The 18,006-nt window shown below is 39.3% G+C and overlaps 1 protein-coding gene across 1 annotated transcript; it reads right to left on the bottom strand.

Annotated features, from left to right (window-relative positions):
- Window positions 1–14,506: 14,506 nt before the first annotated feature.
- On the bottom strand, window positions 14,507–16,638 carry LOC134215652 (esterase B1-like). The gene is made up of 3 exons (XM_062694791.1): window positions 16,453–16,638; window positions 15,887–16,384; window positions 14,507–15,832 (listed from the first exon to the last, which is right to left on the bottom strand). Exons 1-3 carry the CDS (start codon window positions 16,537–16,539, stop codon window positions 14,612–14,614), a joined length of 1,806 nt encoding a protein of 601 aa, XP_062550775.1. The 5' UTR covers window positions 16,540–16,638; the 3' UTR covers window positions 14,507–14,611.
- Window positions 16,639–18,006: the final 1,368 nt, after the last annotated feature.

Genomic DNA, 18,006 nt, shown 5'->3' with positions numbered 1-18,006 from the left:
CTCAATGCCGCAAATGTCCCACACGACCGGCGCAACGCACCGTCGTCCACCAGGTCCTCAGTCAATGTGGGCGACACATTGACAACACGCACAGAAAAGTCGAATGACAATTTACGAAATCTAATTGCGTGCTTTGTCTTCCGGTGCGGATAATCAGGGATTTGCGAATTGTAATGACAAATGAGCGAGCAATATTTGTCAAATGGAAGAAAAAATTTATGTTGATGTGAACAGTTTTGGTCGTTTCACACTATGAGCAATGAAAAAAAAAACAAATGCGAGATTGTCAAGCCTTAAGACGAATGAATTGTTCTAAAAGAACAATTTTTAAAAGTGACTGAAACACAACCTGGTTGCGAAACGAAGTTGCGAAATAAAGATATTTTCAGCACGAAATACCTATGTAATTAATTTATGTTTCTTGTGTTATAATTCGTGGCTTGATGGATATGGACAACACTGATAAAATCGAGTTATAAAGATCTTTTCTTACAAACACCACCACTCTGTGGTCTTGTTGTGTAGGGGCTATCACGCCTATCCAGAAAGTAGGATGTTGAGGGTTCGAGTCCCTCCAAGACACGTGGACTCTTTTTCGCAAATTTCATATCAATTTGTCCATTTCGAAACATGTGCTGTGCATATGCACAGTCAAAATATTTAACATAAGGCGATGCGTAATTTCGTAAATTCTACAAACCTAAGCCTCTGAATAATAGTAATCATATTTCCAGAGCAGCACTTATGTTCTACACAAAATACAGCAACAACAACGGGACTAAATTTACCTTAATTGTGTTTTTTTTTATTTCTGTCCGCAGACTAACCTATTTGAAGACAAACTTCGATATTCAACAACGATTACCTCTATAATGTCTTTCCAAATTGTCTTCTATTTCTTCTTCTGATTTTCAGTTAAGTATTCTATTAGCAATCCCTCAGTTATTAATTGAAAAGTTATATAAACCCGCCAATTGTATGAGTATGTATCTTTTTTGGCAAGCAAAGTGAATACATTACATATGCCCAGAGAGGTTGGAATGTTTCTCAGCCGCCAATAGCCACTGGACCGGACCGAGAATCGAACTCGTCTTTGTTCGAGAAGGTGACTCAAATTTCAAGTCGTCTACAAAATCGATTATGAATATAGAATACTCCCAAACGTGCGTTGAACACTAACTTGCTTCACTTGCTCTGTAATTCGAGTAATTATAATTATAGTCAAGTTGTGTGAAAATTTTACATATTCAGATAATTGTGCAAACATCTATAAACATTTTTATCCACATTCATTTGTAAAAAGACACAAAATCAGAATGTTGTGCAGTGCAGGTTGACAAAATCGTGAAGCATAGAAAATTCTTCGAGTGATTAATTTTCCCTTCACCACCCTACCCCAAGAATGCAAATTTGTTTCGCATGTTCTTCAAAAACAGCCTCGTACCTAGCATTTCCCAATTCTTCCGTCTTTCTCCTTCTTCAACCCGTCTTCATCACACTCAGCACCCGGTTGACTTAGCCCTTTTCCACACGCCTTTGCCTGAGATTCTTGTTTGGCTCGAGCCGGAAAAGGAGTTTATGGGACCCCGCTGTAAAACCATAAAGCGTTCAAACTCTAAACCCAGGTTCAGAAGAAGATACCTCCGCCCGACCGAACACCGGAATGCCGAGAAGGAAAAGGAGTGCAGAAATCCTTTCCCCCTCAAGCTTCATCCTTTCGGTCGTCGGTCGGCCGTTCGGTAGGTGCCACTTGTATAAAGGAGTAACGAACCCGAGAGGAGAGTGGTGGTGCAGAGAATCGGCAAAGATTCTTTTTTGCTAATTGCTGGCACATAAAATGGTGATCCTTTTTGCGAAAGGCCCGAAGAGAAAGGGGCATCTTTGGAAAAGGATTCGTACGTTTTATGGTGAATATGATTATTGGCAAGGATTGAATTGGCATGTTTGTGCTTTTGTGACGTTTTGGCATGGTTTTATTGCGTCGAAGAGTTTTTATGCATTTATGGGCCGATCTTTTGGCGTGGAAAGTATTTTGCATGCCAGAGGAAAGGTTTGCACTGTCAAGGTCTCATCGTGTGGAATAGGAAAGTAAGATTTACGAGAAATGTGTCCCTGTGGAATGTTCATAGAAGGATGTTTTGTCTCAGTGGTCTGTGAAGAGAGTAGCGCTGTGGAGTAAGGGGTGGAAATGTGCACAAGAACTTGAAAGGAGTAACATCAAGATTGGCAATGATTGGCATAGGGTTAAACAGTAAATGTTTATAGATTTCTTTTTATTAGCAAAGGGTTCCGTTAGATATGGGATGATGCTACTTTGGATAACGGCATATTTGGCGTGCGTAAGAGTAACTGGATGTTTGCAATTTTTAGCCATTTCTCGCAATTCGTGTCTTGTTTTAGAGTTTTTTTTAACCTTTTCGGTAGAAAGGATTGTGCAGTGGGATTATGATGTGGGTTTCTTTTATTGCTCTTACATTTGTGCGAATATTTTTATTGACTGGGGTCATGAAGGGATTTGTAGCAATGAGAAACATTTTATTTATGGTGATTGGTGATTTTCTTTAATAATGTTGCACGTTTTGGTTCATAAGTTCTTATTAAAGATCTTGTAAATGTAGGAATTATGTCACTACGTAATATACTGATTAAATAATTGAGGAGCACATTTAAATTATGCTCGTAAGTCGACTTATTTGAGTTTTAACAGATTGATAGTTATTTGGAACTAAATAGATTTGGCGCCAATTATCTCGCGAATAAAGTTTCACTATTTTACTTACTTACGTATGGGTCCTGTACACCTTCGATGGTGCAAAGGGCCGACTTGAGAGATTTCCACTCTGAGCTATATCCAGCTTTCGCTTGAACCTATTGCCCGGTTAGATTTCGGTCGACTTCTTTTATTTCTTCATTGAGGTTTCGCCGCCATGAGCCTCTGGGTCTGTTTTCACTGTAGTGCTGTCAAGTCTAACCATGGTATGGTTAGAGATGTCGTAAATTAATCGATTACTTCGATTAATCGATTAATCGTTGTAATAATCGATTAATTTTGAATCGATCATTACCTAACGATTAATCGATTCAATAATCGAGAGAGATCGAGAGTAATCGATTTGTTACTAATCGATTAATCAGGATTTTACGACGTCATAAGGATGTCGCAAATTAATTGATTACTTCGATTAATCGATTCATCGTTGTAATAATCGATTAATTTTGAATCGATTATTATCCAACGATCAATCGATTCAATAATCGACAGGAATCGAGAGTATTCGATTAGTTGCTAATCGATTAATCGGGATTTTACGACTTCTCTAGGTATGGTTTTTATAAACAAGCTGAACAAACTCCATATGGAGTTTGGGAAGATCCATTAATTACGTAACGCAAAAATGAACCTTTTTCTAACCCCCCTTCCCCCTATGTCACACTTTTTGTATGACCCTGAGACGAGACTTGCAAAAACGCTGCTTCTTTTCCCCTGTTTTGACACTTGTTCTTCTTTTCATTACAAGTTTCAACTGTTTCCTTGACTGTATCACCTAAGCTCAAGGTAGACTCCTCTGAGCACAATAAAAGTGTATCCAATTCTCGAAATAGTAAATTAGTTTTCATACGGATTTTTCTTCCGGGAATTAAACACACGTTTATAATTGAATAATAATAAGTTAACCAAATGATTTGAAAAACTCGTTAAAGTGAAAAAATCTTCGTAAAAAAATCATGCGGACTATTTTATTTGGGATACCAATACATTCACACTTGGATTAGAAACCTCGCGGTTAACAACTCGGCACCAACATTTCAAAAGGGCGAAACTGCTTTTGTAAACAAGAGCTTCTCACGTCGCTAGTGGCCTAATTTGAGCCCACCCACAACATCCAGCACCATTGATTGATAGAAGAGGATTCGCTGCTTCCATCAGTGGCGTTGGATTGCGTGGATGGGCTCAAATTAGCCCAACAGCGACGTGAGAAGCTCTTGTTTACCAAAGCAGTTTCGCCCTTTTGAAATGTTGATGCCGAACTGTGGAAGTGCTGAATGAACACTAAGCAGCGAGGCGGTAATGTCCCAGTGGGGGATGTAATGCCAATAATAAGAAGAAGAATACTTTCACACAAAAAGCTGCTGAACGCATTTGACAGTTCGTGACAACTCAGTTGACTGGCAGCAGATGAAATTACATTTTTCCTCTTTGCAAGATCCGTCCCAGGAATGACCCATCCAATTTTTTTATATAGATACAGCAATGACAGGAAGTAGTTGCTTATCGTTGAAATATTTGTTTATGCACAGTAACATTTGAATACCGTATACCCGCGATAATTTGAATCAATGGGGTACATTGATATTAACGGGGTTCTTTTTTGCCTTTCTCATACAACAAAGTTGTACCGAAAGGCTATCATTTCACTCTGAAAACGAACTTTTTACAGGAACATCCGATAGTAAAGTTTCTTATACCATTCGACTCAGTTTGATGAATCGAGATGATGTCTGTGTGTGTGTATGTATGTGTGTATATGTTTGTGTGTCTGTATGGTCACTTTTTCAACCTCAAAAACTCACACGATTTTCATGTGCTAAGACTTAACTGATTTTAACGCAACAAGTTGCATTTCGCAGAGCCACTCTTCTAATTATATGCTATTTAATTTCATCAAGATTGATTAATGCGTTCGCAGCTGACAAGGAAAATGGTTTAGGCAGTTTTTTTTTTTTCCATATAATCGGAACTACGAGCATTGAGCAGCTACCATGTTATAATATAAATTACGTTCGCTCGATGGGTTAGAAACCTCGCTACGGCAATATCGATACGCCAACACAACGAGCAAAGCTTTTCTAAGCTTGCAAATGTGGAACGTGTTGAACACGAAAACTAATCGACGAACAACGTACGCGCTTTGAGGTTAAAGCCGATTCGATGATGTTTATTGCCATTGCTTTGCTTTATTGCTTCCACCAACACAGTTGTAAGTTTCATCGTTGGCAACAGAAATTGCACTCGATAACGGCACGATTAACTGCTGGTTCGTACGCTCGTGGCCATGGTGTTGTTTGCGTTTGTTTTGTGTCATACATTGGAAGGGGAAAAAGAGGGGTTTCATTGATGCTTCAACATGCTGTTTGGTTTGATTTCAAGGGCAAATTTGAATATAGTTTCCGTTTTATACATCTCCTTATTTCCATATTATATTATGTATGCGGTTTTGTTAGTCTTCTATTTATATTTAGGAATCGTTCACAAATGGCATCGGGGCCTTGGCGAAGGGGGGGTGGGGGAGTCGTTGGTTGAATAATCTTAAATGTATTTGACGTCATATTCTAGTCGGCCTTGAGAATTATTGGCTTAATTTTCAAAATGTTCGTGTACATTTCATTTTTAACCCTAGAAGTCTTGGAGACCCATGATGTTATATACCAACCCGTCCAGTTAGTCATAACAATGTGTTACAAATAACAATACTTGAAATAATTTCTCTCTCAAAAATGGATGAAAGAAAATTTCACGATCGTCATAACTTGATTATAACATAATGTATTATGCTTATTTTACAGAAAACAAAATTGCCAACATTTTTGGTAGATAGGAATTGGAAAAAAACGAAGTTACCACCTTCCGTATATCTTGATTTAATCGAGAAAGGCATCGTCACCGCTAGGTGGATTAATTTGGGTTTTAATTTTAACTTCCGGTTCCTCTATATGGGCATCAGAGAAACGAATTTTGGCTGCTCTCTTTGCTGTGATTCTGATTCTGCGTTTCGTTCCACAATGTTCCATTTTTATTTTCTCCAAACCACGTGCTAAATGACGTTTGAACAAATTTAAAAAGGTCAAATAACCAGGGTTCCACGGAAGCTTGCCCATATTTTTTTTTTCTAATGAGTCTAATCAGCAAAAGAGAGCAGTCCTCATCTGAAGAAGATAAAGACAATGTTATCTGCAACAAATTGGTGAGGTAACTGTTGTGAACTTTTCAAATTGCGATGGTTTGAATAATTCATAAGTAAAACGCAATTAGGTCAACAGATTCTGGCAAAGATGGTCAAGGAGCTGAGTTTATCAAGATGGACCCGGAAAAACTGACCACTTGCCGGCACAGACTGATATAGTCAAAATCTGGGGTGAAGGCCGTTTAGCCGAAACCGTTCTGCCGAAGGCCACTGATGGTCTAGTGGCCGAAAGGGTCATATAGATAGGTCATTTGGCCGAATAGGTCATTTCGCCGAATAGGACATTTGATCGAATAGAACAGCGGTTCTCAACCTGGGGTACATGTACTCCTGGGGGTACCTTCGCTGGTCTCTAGGGGTACCTGAGACAAAGGTGCGTAATACCGGATGTTGTATTATAATTGCAAAAAAAAAAAACTAATTGTATGGTAGACCTCGAAATTTAAAACGACTAATACTCCTTTATTCAGTCTATTTTATTCATTTGTCTACCAGATAGAACGGAATAGTTTTGTTCTATTGAGAAAATTTGGCGTCCTGAATTAAGAGCACAATCCTAGGGCTTAAGTTTTAGAGAGATTCTACACTCAGAATAAAGTGCATATTCTAATTAAGTGCTAAGCACTTATAATATGACCAGTTGGTTTTGCATTCATAAACTATGTGCGAAGCTGATTGATATTCGTCGATTCATTCATCATAAATTTTATGTGCGTAGTTATTACATTTTCTATAACATCTGCACATAAAATATATGAAGCTCAACGGCCAATGTTTTATTAGTACTGCACATGTATATTTCAACGGGTCATTTATCTGCTTTGTTTAATTTATGAGCGATATAAATAATTGAAGTTTTTTTTTTTCTTAAAGAGCATTTTTTATTTCCAATAATAATAACGATCGCGGTTATACAGAGATATAAATAAGCATCACAAAGAGTATAGTGGACGAAATTCTAGCGTGTAATCCTACTTTGTCCACGAATTTAAATATGCTGTAGTCATTTCTATGTGAAACAGCTCCAGCCAATTTGCATCATAGTATTCCCAAGGATATTTCTGAAAGCCACAAAACATATATATTTTAAAAATCCACGTTTACGTTTACCTCTGACATCACCTGAGATATATTCTTACCTCGTTTGTCGTTTTATTATAGTGACGGAAAAGGTTATAGTTATTCCTTCCGAAGGCTTGCATGGATTTCTATATTTATTTCATTATTCACACGAAGCCTTCAATTCCGATAATCTGGTTAAATTCCGGTATCTTCAATGAACGGGGAAGGAGCAAGGAGGTACTTCTACTTGTAGTCATATTCCTTATTCTATCAGCATAAGAATCCAGGCAGAGAAGACACACTATAGCTAGAAACCACCTGTTGATTAGTAAACAATACTTGTTTCAAACTGATGTTGTGAATTGAGAAGACATTAGAACTTACCTGAAACTGCACCGTAGATTTTCATATTAATTGGTTTTGTGTCTCGATGCGAATGAAGATTTTTCTGGGATACTAATTCAAGAGCTTATGTCGCCATTTCAGTTTCTTTCAGTTTTCTATTTAGGGCAACATTCGTTGTTTTACATTTTATGTGCGAAGATTAATGACTTTATTCTATTAGTGGTTGCACATATATTATATTTCAGAAATTATTGCAGTTTAAAAGAAAGTTCAATATGCTATATAAAACACATATGTTTAGTATTAGCCGCACATAAATTAGGAAATCAGTTTAGTTTTTCAACTCTATGTGAGTTGTGCACATACATTTTATCATTGATATAATTTGAGTGTAGAATCGCTGTTCAAAAGCCTATGGTCAATATCTATTACACCCATTCGGAAAAGGTCCATCAATTAATTGATAATTTGGTATCAATTGATATAAGGCCGTTACTAATATTTAAATAACTTTTTGTTCTACTGATCTCCTAAAGGTCAAGGGGATGTATAATCAAAAATAAATATTTAAATAAAAAGCCTTTCTGGTACAACTTTGTTGTACGAGAAAGGCAAAAAAATCAAAAAACTCCTCGGATTTGTTGAAGAATATTTTGAAAATCCTCAAAATAACCCGAATTTTATTCTGTTGCCTCAAAATATTATTTTTTGGCAAAAAAATCCGAGGGAGGGGAGACAAAATAGTTGTTAAATATTTGTATCGGCCTAAGTATTGAAAATTTATTTTCAAACATAATAAGCATGAGTACTAAATCACTATTTCTATTTTCTAGTTGGCAAAAACTAGTTCCTGTCAGTAGAGTTTGAGAAAGGTTCTATAACATGCATCACGTCCTTATGGCCAAAAATAGCTAGCTACGGGACTTCTTGTGACAAACCACCAGGCGTTGATTTTAACATACTATTAGAGAGGAATGCATTTTCTTCAAAATTTAAACATCGTCACATTTGGTCACATTGATGACGGTTTTCCAAAAGTCCATAGTGGCCCAAAAGTTCCTCAGAGGATGCACACTAATTACGAATTCTACTAGCCACATCGGTTTGTGAAGGCAAAACAATGAGCAATAGATATACACGAATAAGACTAAAAGGTTGATAATCCGATTTTGATAAAGCTGTACTATTCGAACTCAGAAATTCTACATGTCCGAATATCGTTGACATTCGGGTACTTTGGAACGAAAAGAACGATCAGTTCAATCTGGATTGATAACAGTTTTATTTAAAATAGCGTCTAGTTTGTAGGAGTTCTTGATCAGTGTTGTAAAATGTCATTTGCACTCGTTTGTATAATTTTCCCAGAAATTTTTCCAGAAGGTAGCTATCAATTCATGATGAATGACAAACTTATAGCTCTTAAATATGCCTACAACTTTGTTTAACAAGGCATTGCTGTAAATATGTAATCTGGGGCGTGGGAGGCAAAATGTCATTCAAATGACATTATGTCAAATGACACGTGACATTTTGGAGAGTTTTCACTCTCCAGCCTCAGATGTTATATTTAGAGCAATGTACCCTTGGACAAAAATATAGCCCTACTCAAGCGTTATGAGTACATCTAAAATTATGGAATAAATTTGGCTTCTAAAGAAAGTTATGAACAAATTAGTCAAATGACATGCAGATGACATTTTACAAGCCTGTTCTTGATAACGACTAACTAAAGTTTTTCACTGTAACAAACTGGTTACCAAGGTGTTACTACGTTTCGTATCAAGGGTACGGTGAAAAGATATTTTAGTTACTAGATAAAGATTGTCGCTTCGGTTCCCTTTGTTCTGCTGTCCGAAACATGTGTGGTACATACCTGTCAAATCGTATGGATTTTCCTTCTTTGACATTTAGCTCCCCTATCCTCGCCAGCAAAAGATGTTCCGGACAGCGACGACAGCGACAATATTTATCTAGTAACTGAAATATCTTTTGTACGGTGTCAACCGATTGCTACTACGATTATAAATATGGATATCAAAGTTCGCGGCTTTGAGAGAGGCTGATTACAGAAACATTTTCGAGAACGGATGTTTGACCTATAGCTACCATTAGCCGGAAAATTGGTTATAGATTTTTGGTAAATCATAAATTACTATGAAGGTTTACGTCACAAACAATGATGAACAAAAAAGGCGTTTTCAACATACCCTCGAAAAGCCCAGAAAATGTTCATAAATCGATCATTTGGGTAAAAAAAGAAAACTAGAAGAATTTCTATATCCGATGATTTCGGTTTTATCAAATTCGAATTATTTTAAGCATTGAGTTTCGTTAAATTTTTGCTTATCTCAACTTTTTTGTGCAACCCATATACATACTTGATCTCTCTAGGCAAAATTATTATTTTTCAGCATCATCTTCTTTGTAGCAATGAATAATTTTGCTGAGCTTTTGGCTGCATGGCTTCGCATGCACATCACAGCATTATAATCTCTGTTTCTCCACTTCCTCAATTCTCAAAAGTTCTATCGAAAACTTCTATCACATTTCTCAGAACAGGAAATCAAAATTTTCAGGAGCTGACTCCTAGGAAAATCCTTCAATATTCTGGAACTTCGATCAGAATTGCAATGTTTTATTCAGAATCCCATTTTTTTTTAAATATTCTAAAATATTCAAATCTTGAACAAATAAAAAGGTCATAATTTTAACATTCTTCTAGAATTTATTTGTTTTTCATCTTTTCGACATTACATTATTAATTGCGATGTTTCAAAGACAAGTTATTATTTATGAAATGCTAGCACGATGCAACTCTTATGCCTAGGTAAATCGAAAAAAATATACCCCGGATCGGGAATCGAAACCAGCCTCCTTCACTGGTATTGCATTAGAAGACTAAAAGTTTCGAGAACTGTTTTATTTCCAACATCTACATTTTTTAACCCTTTCATTGGCAGTGCCAAAACTTCGTTTTGTATTCGTAACGCATTCGTGATATAGTTTGAAGTTAACTCAATTTAATATGACAATAATTAGTGCTTCCAAAGTTTAAAATAGCGAAGTCAAATTGCGTAAATTCTTCAAAAGCCCAAAATCATTTTTTGAAAATTCAATCGGTTTCATGGCAGCTACATGAGAATTGAATATGAAATTATTACTTTTACATGCCTCTAGATAAATTTAAAAAAATCCAGGGGGTACCTCAAGCTATGCAAACATCCGAAGGGGTACCACCGAATGAAATGGTTGAGAACCGCTGGTGTAGGGAAATCATTGCAGTTAAGTAGCACATCAGAAAATTACATTAGAAATTCTTCCGGGAATTTCTTATAAAATTTCTCCTTCAGAATTTGCATTACGGATTTCTTCAAAAATCCTACACGATTTTTTTGTTTCCAGAAGCTCCTTATGGAATGCATACGAAAAAATTGTTTCTGACTTCTTGTTTAAGGGCAAAAAATCATGAGGAGTATTCAAATGAACTTTTGAAGGAATTTTTGAAGAAATTCCTGGAGAAATTTCCAAATGCATTTTTGAAGGCATTTTTAAAAGATAGCTTGAATGGTTTTCGAAAATGAAAGTTGTTAAGAGTCACTTATTCAAATTTTGGCTTTCTCAGTCTGTTGAATTAAGAACGATTAATTGTATACGTTCCCGACGTTTCGGCCGATTGGTTTTGGCCTTTCTCAGGGGTCGTAAGGTCTATCGTCTATCGTTAGATGCGGTTCGGTCCTTTCGACCCTTGAGAAAGGCCAAAACCAATCGGCCGAAACGTCGGGAACGTATACAATTAATCGTTCTTAATTCAACAGACTGAGAAAGCCAAAATTTGAATATGTGAAGCAAATCCAGTCGGAAACGCCATTACAAAGTTGTTAAGAGTGTTTAAAGGTATTTCTTTAAAAAAAGCTTCCCAAAAGAAATCCTGAAGTAATTTTCAGAGGAATGCATAAAGGAATATCTGAAGGCATTTTTTAACGAATTTCCAGGGGAATTCTCAAAAGAATTTATGAAGAAATTCCTAAAAGAATTTGAGAGGAAATGCCTACTGGTATTTCCCTAGGAAATTGCCTCAAGCAATTTCACAAAAACGTGCACTGCCCACACGAAGGGAGATCTGACGACGAGAAAGAAGCGTTCTACGCACAGCTGGAGCAGACATACGATGGATGCCCACTGCGGGACGTCAAAATCGTCATCGGCGACATAAATGCACAGGTAGGAAGGAAGAAAATGTATAGACCGGTCATCGGACCGGATTGTCTGCACAACGTATCGAATGACACCGGCCAACGATGCATAAACTTCGCAGCCTCCCGCGGAATGGTAGTCCGAAGCACCTTCTTTCCCCGCAAAAATATCCACAAGGCCACATGGAGATCACCTACCCAAGAAACGGAAAACCAAATCGACCACGTTCTAATCGACGGTAAATTATTCTCCGACATCACGAACGTTCGCACTTACCACAGTGCGAATATTGAATCCGACCACTACCTCGTTGCAGTATGCCTGCGCTTAAAACTCTCGACGGTGTACAACACGCGTCGAAGTCGGACGCCGCGGCTTAACATTGAGCGGCTACAAGACGGTAGACTAGCCCAAGGATACGCGCAGCAGCTGGAAGTGGCACTCCCAACAGAAGAGCAACTAGGCGCAGCGTCTCTTGAAGATGGCTGGAGAGATATTCGATCCGCCATTGGTAGCACCGCAACCGCTGCACGCTAACTTTCACTTACTCAGTGACTGAGTAAAATTGTATTGCCGTCTCTCTTCTTCCCACGGAAATTTTACTCAATTTCCGTCACAAGTAGGACAACTCAAAACTACGAGTAATCCTGCTTTTGACGGAAAATGAGTAAAATTTCCGTAGGAAGAAGAGAGACGGCAATACAATTTTACTCAGTCACTGAGTAGGTAAAAGTTAGAGTGTGCACTTGGCACGGTGCCCCCGGATCAGATAAACGACTGGTATGACGGCGAATGTGAGCAGTTAGTGGAAGAGAAGATGCAGCATGGGCGAGATTGCTGCAACACCGCACGAGGGCGAACGAGGCACGATATAAACGGACGCGGAACAGACAAAACTCGATTTTCCGAAGGAAAAAGCCCCAGCAGGAAGATCGAGACCGTGAAGAGACGGAGCAACTGTACCGCGCTAATAACGCACGAAAGTTCTATGTGAAGTTGAACCGTTCACGTAAGGGCCACGTGCCACAGCCTGATATGTGTAAGGACATAAACGGGAACCTTCTTACGAACGAGCGTGAGGTGATCCAAAGTGGTGGCAGCACTATGAAGAGCACCTGAATAGCGATGTGGCAGACGGAGATAGCGGTGTGGTGATAGACCTGGGAGAACGCGCGAAGGACATAATTTTACTGGCTCCGGATCTCCAGGAAATCCAGGAGGATATTGGCTGGCTAAAGAACAACAAAGCCCCTGGGGTTGACCAACTACCAGGAGAGCTATTTAAACATGGTGGTGAGGCACTGGCTAGAGCGCTGCACTGGGTCATTACCAAGATTTGGGAGGAGGAAGTTTTGCCGCAGGAGTGGATGGAAGGTGTCGTGTGTCTTATCTACAAAAAGGGTGATAAGCTGGAATGTAGCAACTACCGCGCAATCACATTGCTGAACGCCGCCTACAAGGTACTCTCATCGCTTTGTAAGGAGTAATACGAAGAGCAGCGACACGAGTGGTACAATTTTCAATAAGTCCGTCCAGCTATTTGGCTTCGCCGACGACATAGATATTATGGCACGTAACTTTGAGAAGATGGAGGAAGCCTACATCAGACTGAAGAGGGAAGCTTAGCGGATCGGACTAGTCATCAACACGTCGAAGACGAACTACATGACAGGAAGGGGTTAAAGAGAAGTCAATGTGAACCACCCACCTCGAATTTGCATCAGTTGTGACGAAATCGAGGTGTACTTGGGCTCACTGGTGACTGCCGAAAATGATACCAGCAGAGAAAATCGGAGACGCATAGTGGCTGGAAATCGTACGTACTTTGGACTCCGCAAGACGCTCCGCGAAAATCGGACGACTGCAGTGGGCCGGACACGTAGCCAGAATGTCGGACAGTAACCCGGTGAAAATGGTTCTCGGCAACGATCCGATGGGCACAAGACGGTGAGGGAGGCGCAGCGGGAGATCCATCAGGTGGAAGATGACTTGCGGACCCGCCGTAGACTGCGTGGTTGGCGACGTGTAGCCATGGACCGAGCCGAATGGAGAAGACTCTTATATACCGCACAGGCCACTTCGGCCTTAGTCTGAATAAATAATAATAATAATAATAATATGAAACCCTTCAGGTTCACACAAGCAAAATTTATACGATGATCAAGACGGATTTTTTGGTCGTTCCACTACATCTCTTTCTAAGCTTAGAGTTACAGAAAGTAAACTGCACAAAAAATGAAAATGTCTGTCGCCTCCGGCCGCTCTACTCTAGTATTTCCCTGAAGTTTGAACTTCTAACTATAACAACGGAGTGGAGAAAATCGAATCCGTATATGAATTCTTAAAAACAGTCTAGTTATGAAAGCTGGTGTCGCCTTATTCGTTTAGTTCTTCTACATGTTACAAAGAACCCGGCTAGGGTACTGTTCGTTGTAGCTCTATTGCAAAGTCATGTGGCTTCCAGTGCCGTTTTGTCCAAGTAAACATCATTGCGGTTTCATGAGCGTTGCATAGCAACCTCCTGCTGCGATTACATCTTCGTAATACTTATATTAGTACGCATGGTGCTATAACAGGATTGCGATAGATTTCCAATCGAGTGATAGTTTTTCACGATTTCAACATTTAACTTTTCATTCATTACTCTGAGCACGGAAATTAATTTTTCATTTGATTTTTAATTGTCTGTCCAACTTAATTCTGTTTTTTCCCATAGTTCGTTTATAATTTTCATCCTTAAACCGATTCAAATTTTAGTTCGTTATTACACTTAGGGCATCGATGTTCGGAATATAAGTCATGTTTGGGATTTGAATCAAAACGGTATCACCGCAGGAATCAGAAAATAGAAAACTCTCGGAGAAACTTCCACATAAATGTTGGCAAGATTCGTTGAAGGTTATATTAACAAAATTTCAAAAAGATATTTAACCTAGTCAGTGTTAACGGGATCTATAACCTGATGGAAAACAGCTTGTTTTCGATAAACATAAATTTATTTTCATGCTACTTAGTATAGTCCAGTCGATTTTCAATAGACGATTATTCTACACACCATTGTTATTCAAATCAACAGAATTCAACAACGGAACCGTTGGTACAACAATATTAGTCACATGCCCATTGTACTTCCTGTACAACTGCGTCCAATACACCATCCGTTCCGCCTCCGGCATTTCAGCCATTCCGATCTTGTCCGGACCAGAAATGCTAAGCAGAGTGCACTTAACGTCGTCGCAATCCAGAGGAATTTTCGGTATGGGAGTCCACTTGAACGGAAGCTCCGTGTCCGCATCCGGTGTAGGGTCGCTGTACTTGGCAAAGTTACCCCACATGCGCACCATCTTGTTACGCATTTCATACGCCTTGCTAGTTTTGGGAACTTCGGTTCGCAAAATCGGCGAGCTAAATATGTAATACACTTCATCAATGTGACAAGTGCCTTTCAAGCCACTGAAAGACATGATGGCCTTCCCCTTGTTCAGCAGACCATCGAACGAGAACCGATAGCCGAACATGTTGGTTTTTGTTTGATACTTGGCCCACAGCTCGAAGGTAATTCTGTAGGACAGAATGTACTTATCCGTGAATAGTTCTACCAGCTGCATCACAGTCTCACGAGACACATCTTGATCGCCAAAGTAAGCTTTCTTGATCTCGATGGCCAGTTCGCGGGCCTCCGGTGTGGTGCAGTCCACATTCAATGTACGCGGGATGAACCGCTCCGGCTGCAGATTGTACATGTTGGGGTTCTTGACAGCGTCGAGTAGCACCATCATTCCATCGTATTCGTTGTAACCAGCGATGACAGGAATGCCAACACCATCAGGATCACGCAGGATCTCTGTCGGATGCTTAGTTATGATGGCATCGGTCGATTGTTCTCGTTCGACGATGGGTAGAAATGGTATCTGGAATAGTTTTTCGACTAACTCCTCGCGTTTCGTTATTGCCTTGAATTGGAGTTCGAATAGCTTCCTGGCCGGTGCATTCTTCAATACCTGATACACTTCCTCGTCGTTGGTTGGGTTTGCTCCAAGCAATTCAGCCATCTTGCGAGCTTTTTCTTCGGGTTTCTCCTGATGACCCCACTCCAAATAGATTGAACCACTTTGCATAATTGCCTTCTGGAAATATTTTTTGGATTCCTTCGACAAGCAGTGCAGATTAACCGCAATTGCTCCGGAACTGGCTCCAAATAAGGTTATGTTTTTCGGATCTCCTCCAAATTTAGAGATATTTTGCGTTACCCATTGAAGGGCCATTCTCTGTAAAACAACGCAGTCAAACGAAAGTTACATAATTAAAAATGTTTGCGTTACCTGATCTTTTAGTCCGGCATTACCTTCAATACCCGCTCCAGGGAGACAAAGGAATCCTAAAATACCTAATCGATAGTTGACAGTAACTACCAGAACTCCTTCCTGTAGCAAATAATTGGGATGATACATGGAACTATCCGCATGTCCACCGACCAGTCCTCCTCCATGAACAAACACCATTACCGGGAGATTCTGAGAGACGCCATCAGATCGGGGCAACACAGGCGTATATACGTTCAGATAAAGTCCGTCCTCAGAACCCGTAATCTCCTTACTGATCACATCCATTCCCATGCAGTTGCCTCGTTCCGTAGTACAATCCAAATAGCTGACCGGAAACTTATCAATCGGAACCGGTGACATAAACCGTAGGTTTCCAATCGGAGGCTTCGCATAAGGAATCCCCTTGAAGTAGTAATAGTTGTCCCCATTTGTGGTGGTATCACGCACTCCGTAGATGTAACCCTGAGAAACTTTGACTGCAACTCTTGATGGTGGCTGCAACGAACAAACGAAAGAAAAATCAATATCGTCCTTCCAACTCAATTGATCTCATCACTCCGTACCATGCAGGAACGTGCCACGTGCGATTGCGACTCGGATCCGGTGTTGGCATTCTGCCAACCCTTCTTCAACGCAGAACGCATCACCATGATTGCTGGTTGGTTCCGAGATCCGTTTTGTCCTCAATAGATAGCACGCGTTAACCACCGAAGCAACACTGAACCGTACCAGAACAGACGAAAAACTACATATAATGCAAGCGCATTCATGGCTTTTTATTAAGTAAAAATGCATTTGCATAACACTTGGAAGCGCGATCGAAGGGCGCTTCGAAAACGTTTGAGTCACAATTTAATATTTAATATTTTTTTCGGCGTGCGCCGATTGAACGATGACCCGCCAGGGTGCAGTATGGAGCTGGTAACTGGTTTCTTCTTGCTTTCGGAAGCAAACAATCCGTTGCAGTTGCTGTTCATGATTATGGTAAATTTTTTGTTCTGCTTAATATTTCGAGGTCATAGCGTTTGGCGATTTTTGTGCTGGCAAGTTATGTTGACCTTCAAGTAGAATGCAACGTTAACCTCTGATACGTGGATCAAAAACAACAACAAACATCAACTCATCCAAGCCTTTCCACGTGGTTCTTAATATTCAGCTGAAAGTCATTCCAGAAGGAAACAGTAGGGTGATTTTTTTTCTGTAAGGTGGAAATTGCCTGTTCTGAACCAAACGAGCCTAACCAGTATTTCACGTAAATGGAGATGAATGTTGGTGAGCTTACATCCAGCTTGTGAAAAGTGCAAAAAAAAACATTTATTGTCGAAACGGGTTCAACGATTTTCAAATAAATAATCCGTAAGAGATTGTCTCCGGTTGTGGCCCTAGTTGCGTGTTTCGCTCATAGCTTTTTTTCAAGTCAACATTATGTAGTAATGAAAAGCTGCAAACCTTTGCTAACTTTTCACCTGTCCTAAGTAACAATTTGTCTTTTCCAAACGTAAAAATCTTGCAGCTACTTTTATGAAGTGTTGATTTTTGGCCGAACAATATGTTGTACCCGGATGCGACCACCTTTTAACCCTTTCAGGGCCAAATTTTTCTAATCGGTATTACCCAGTCAATTTGATATTTTCCATTTGTTTTCGTGATTAGTAATGGAAAAATCACAAAATAAGTTGAAAAATATTGTTTTGGGATGTGCTAGACTTTGGCTTGGATATGTATTCAGCCATGTACAGAACATATTCCACAAGATCAAGAGACATGGTAAGATGGTTTTGGGATATCGAGGCTTATCCAAACTGTTCTTTAGTTCAGAGCTTGCGATCTACAGCCACAACACTAGTTTTTCGTCACTAGAAGCTTGGATACCCAAGTAACAACTGCAAGTTTAATAAACATCAATATTGTCAGATTTATTGAGCCAGCGTTGATTGAAAATTATACTAAAATGCATGAAAACATTTATTCCAACATTGTTCGCCCAAAAATGAAGTATGTATTCAACAACAACTAGCAATCTCTTTTCAACTTTACTTAAATAGTCAATTATAATGTTTATTCAACAACTTTGTTAAGAAACCAGAATTCAACTTGTTTGCGACATAGTGATTAAG

This window comes from Armigeres subalbatus, chromosome 2, assembly GCF_024139115.2.
Source record: "Armigeres subalbatus isolate Guangzhou_Male chromosome 2, GZ_Asu_2, whole genome shotgun sequence".
In the NCBI taxonomy this organism is placed as follows: domain Eukaryota; kingdom Metazoa; phylum Arthropoda; class Insecta; order Diptera; family Culicidae; genus Armigeres; species Armigeres subalbatus.
The sequence above is the reverse complement of the archived record's forward strand: the minus strand, read 5'-3'. Positions and strand labels throughout refer to the sequence as shown.

What these genes read in the sequence shown, in the direction of transcription:
- LOC134215652 (XM_062694791.1), bottom strand. Translation starts at nt 16,539, where the DNA reads ATGGTGATGCGTTCTGCGTTGAAGAAGGGTTGGCAGAATGCCAACACC. An exon ending in ACGTGGCACGTTCCTGCATG is followed by an intron (nt 16,385 to 16,452) that starts GTACGGAGTGAT and finishes TGTTCGTTGCAG; the next exon opens with CCACCATCAAGAGTTGCAGT. An exon ending in ATGCCGGACTAAAAGATCAG is followed by an intron (nt 15,833 to 15,886) that starts GTAACGCAAACA and finishes GTTGTTTTACAG; the next exon opens with AGAATGGCCCTTCAATGGGT.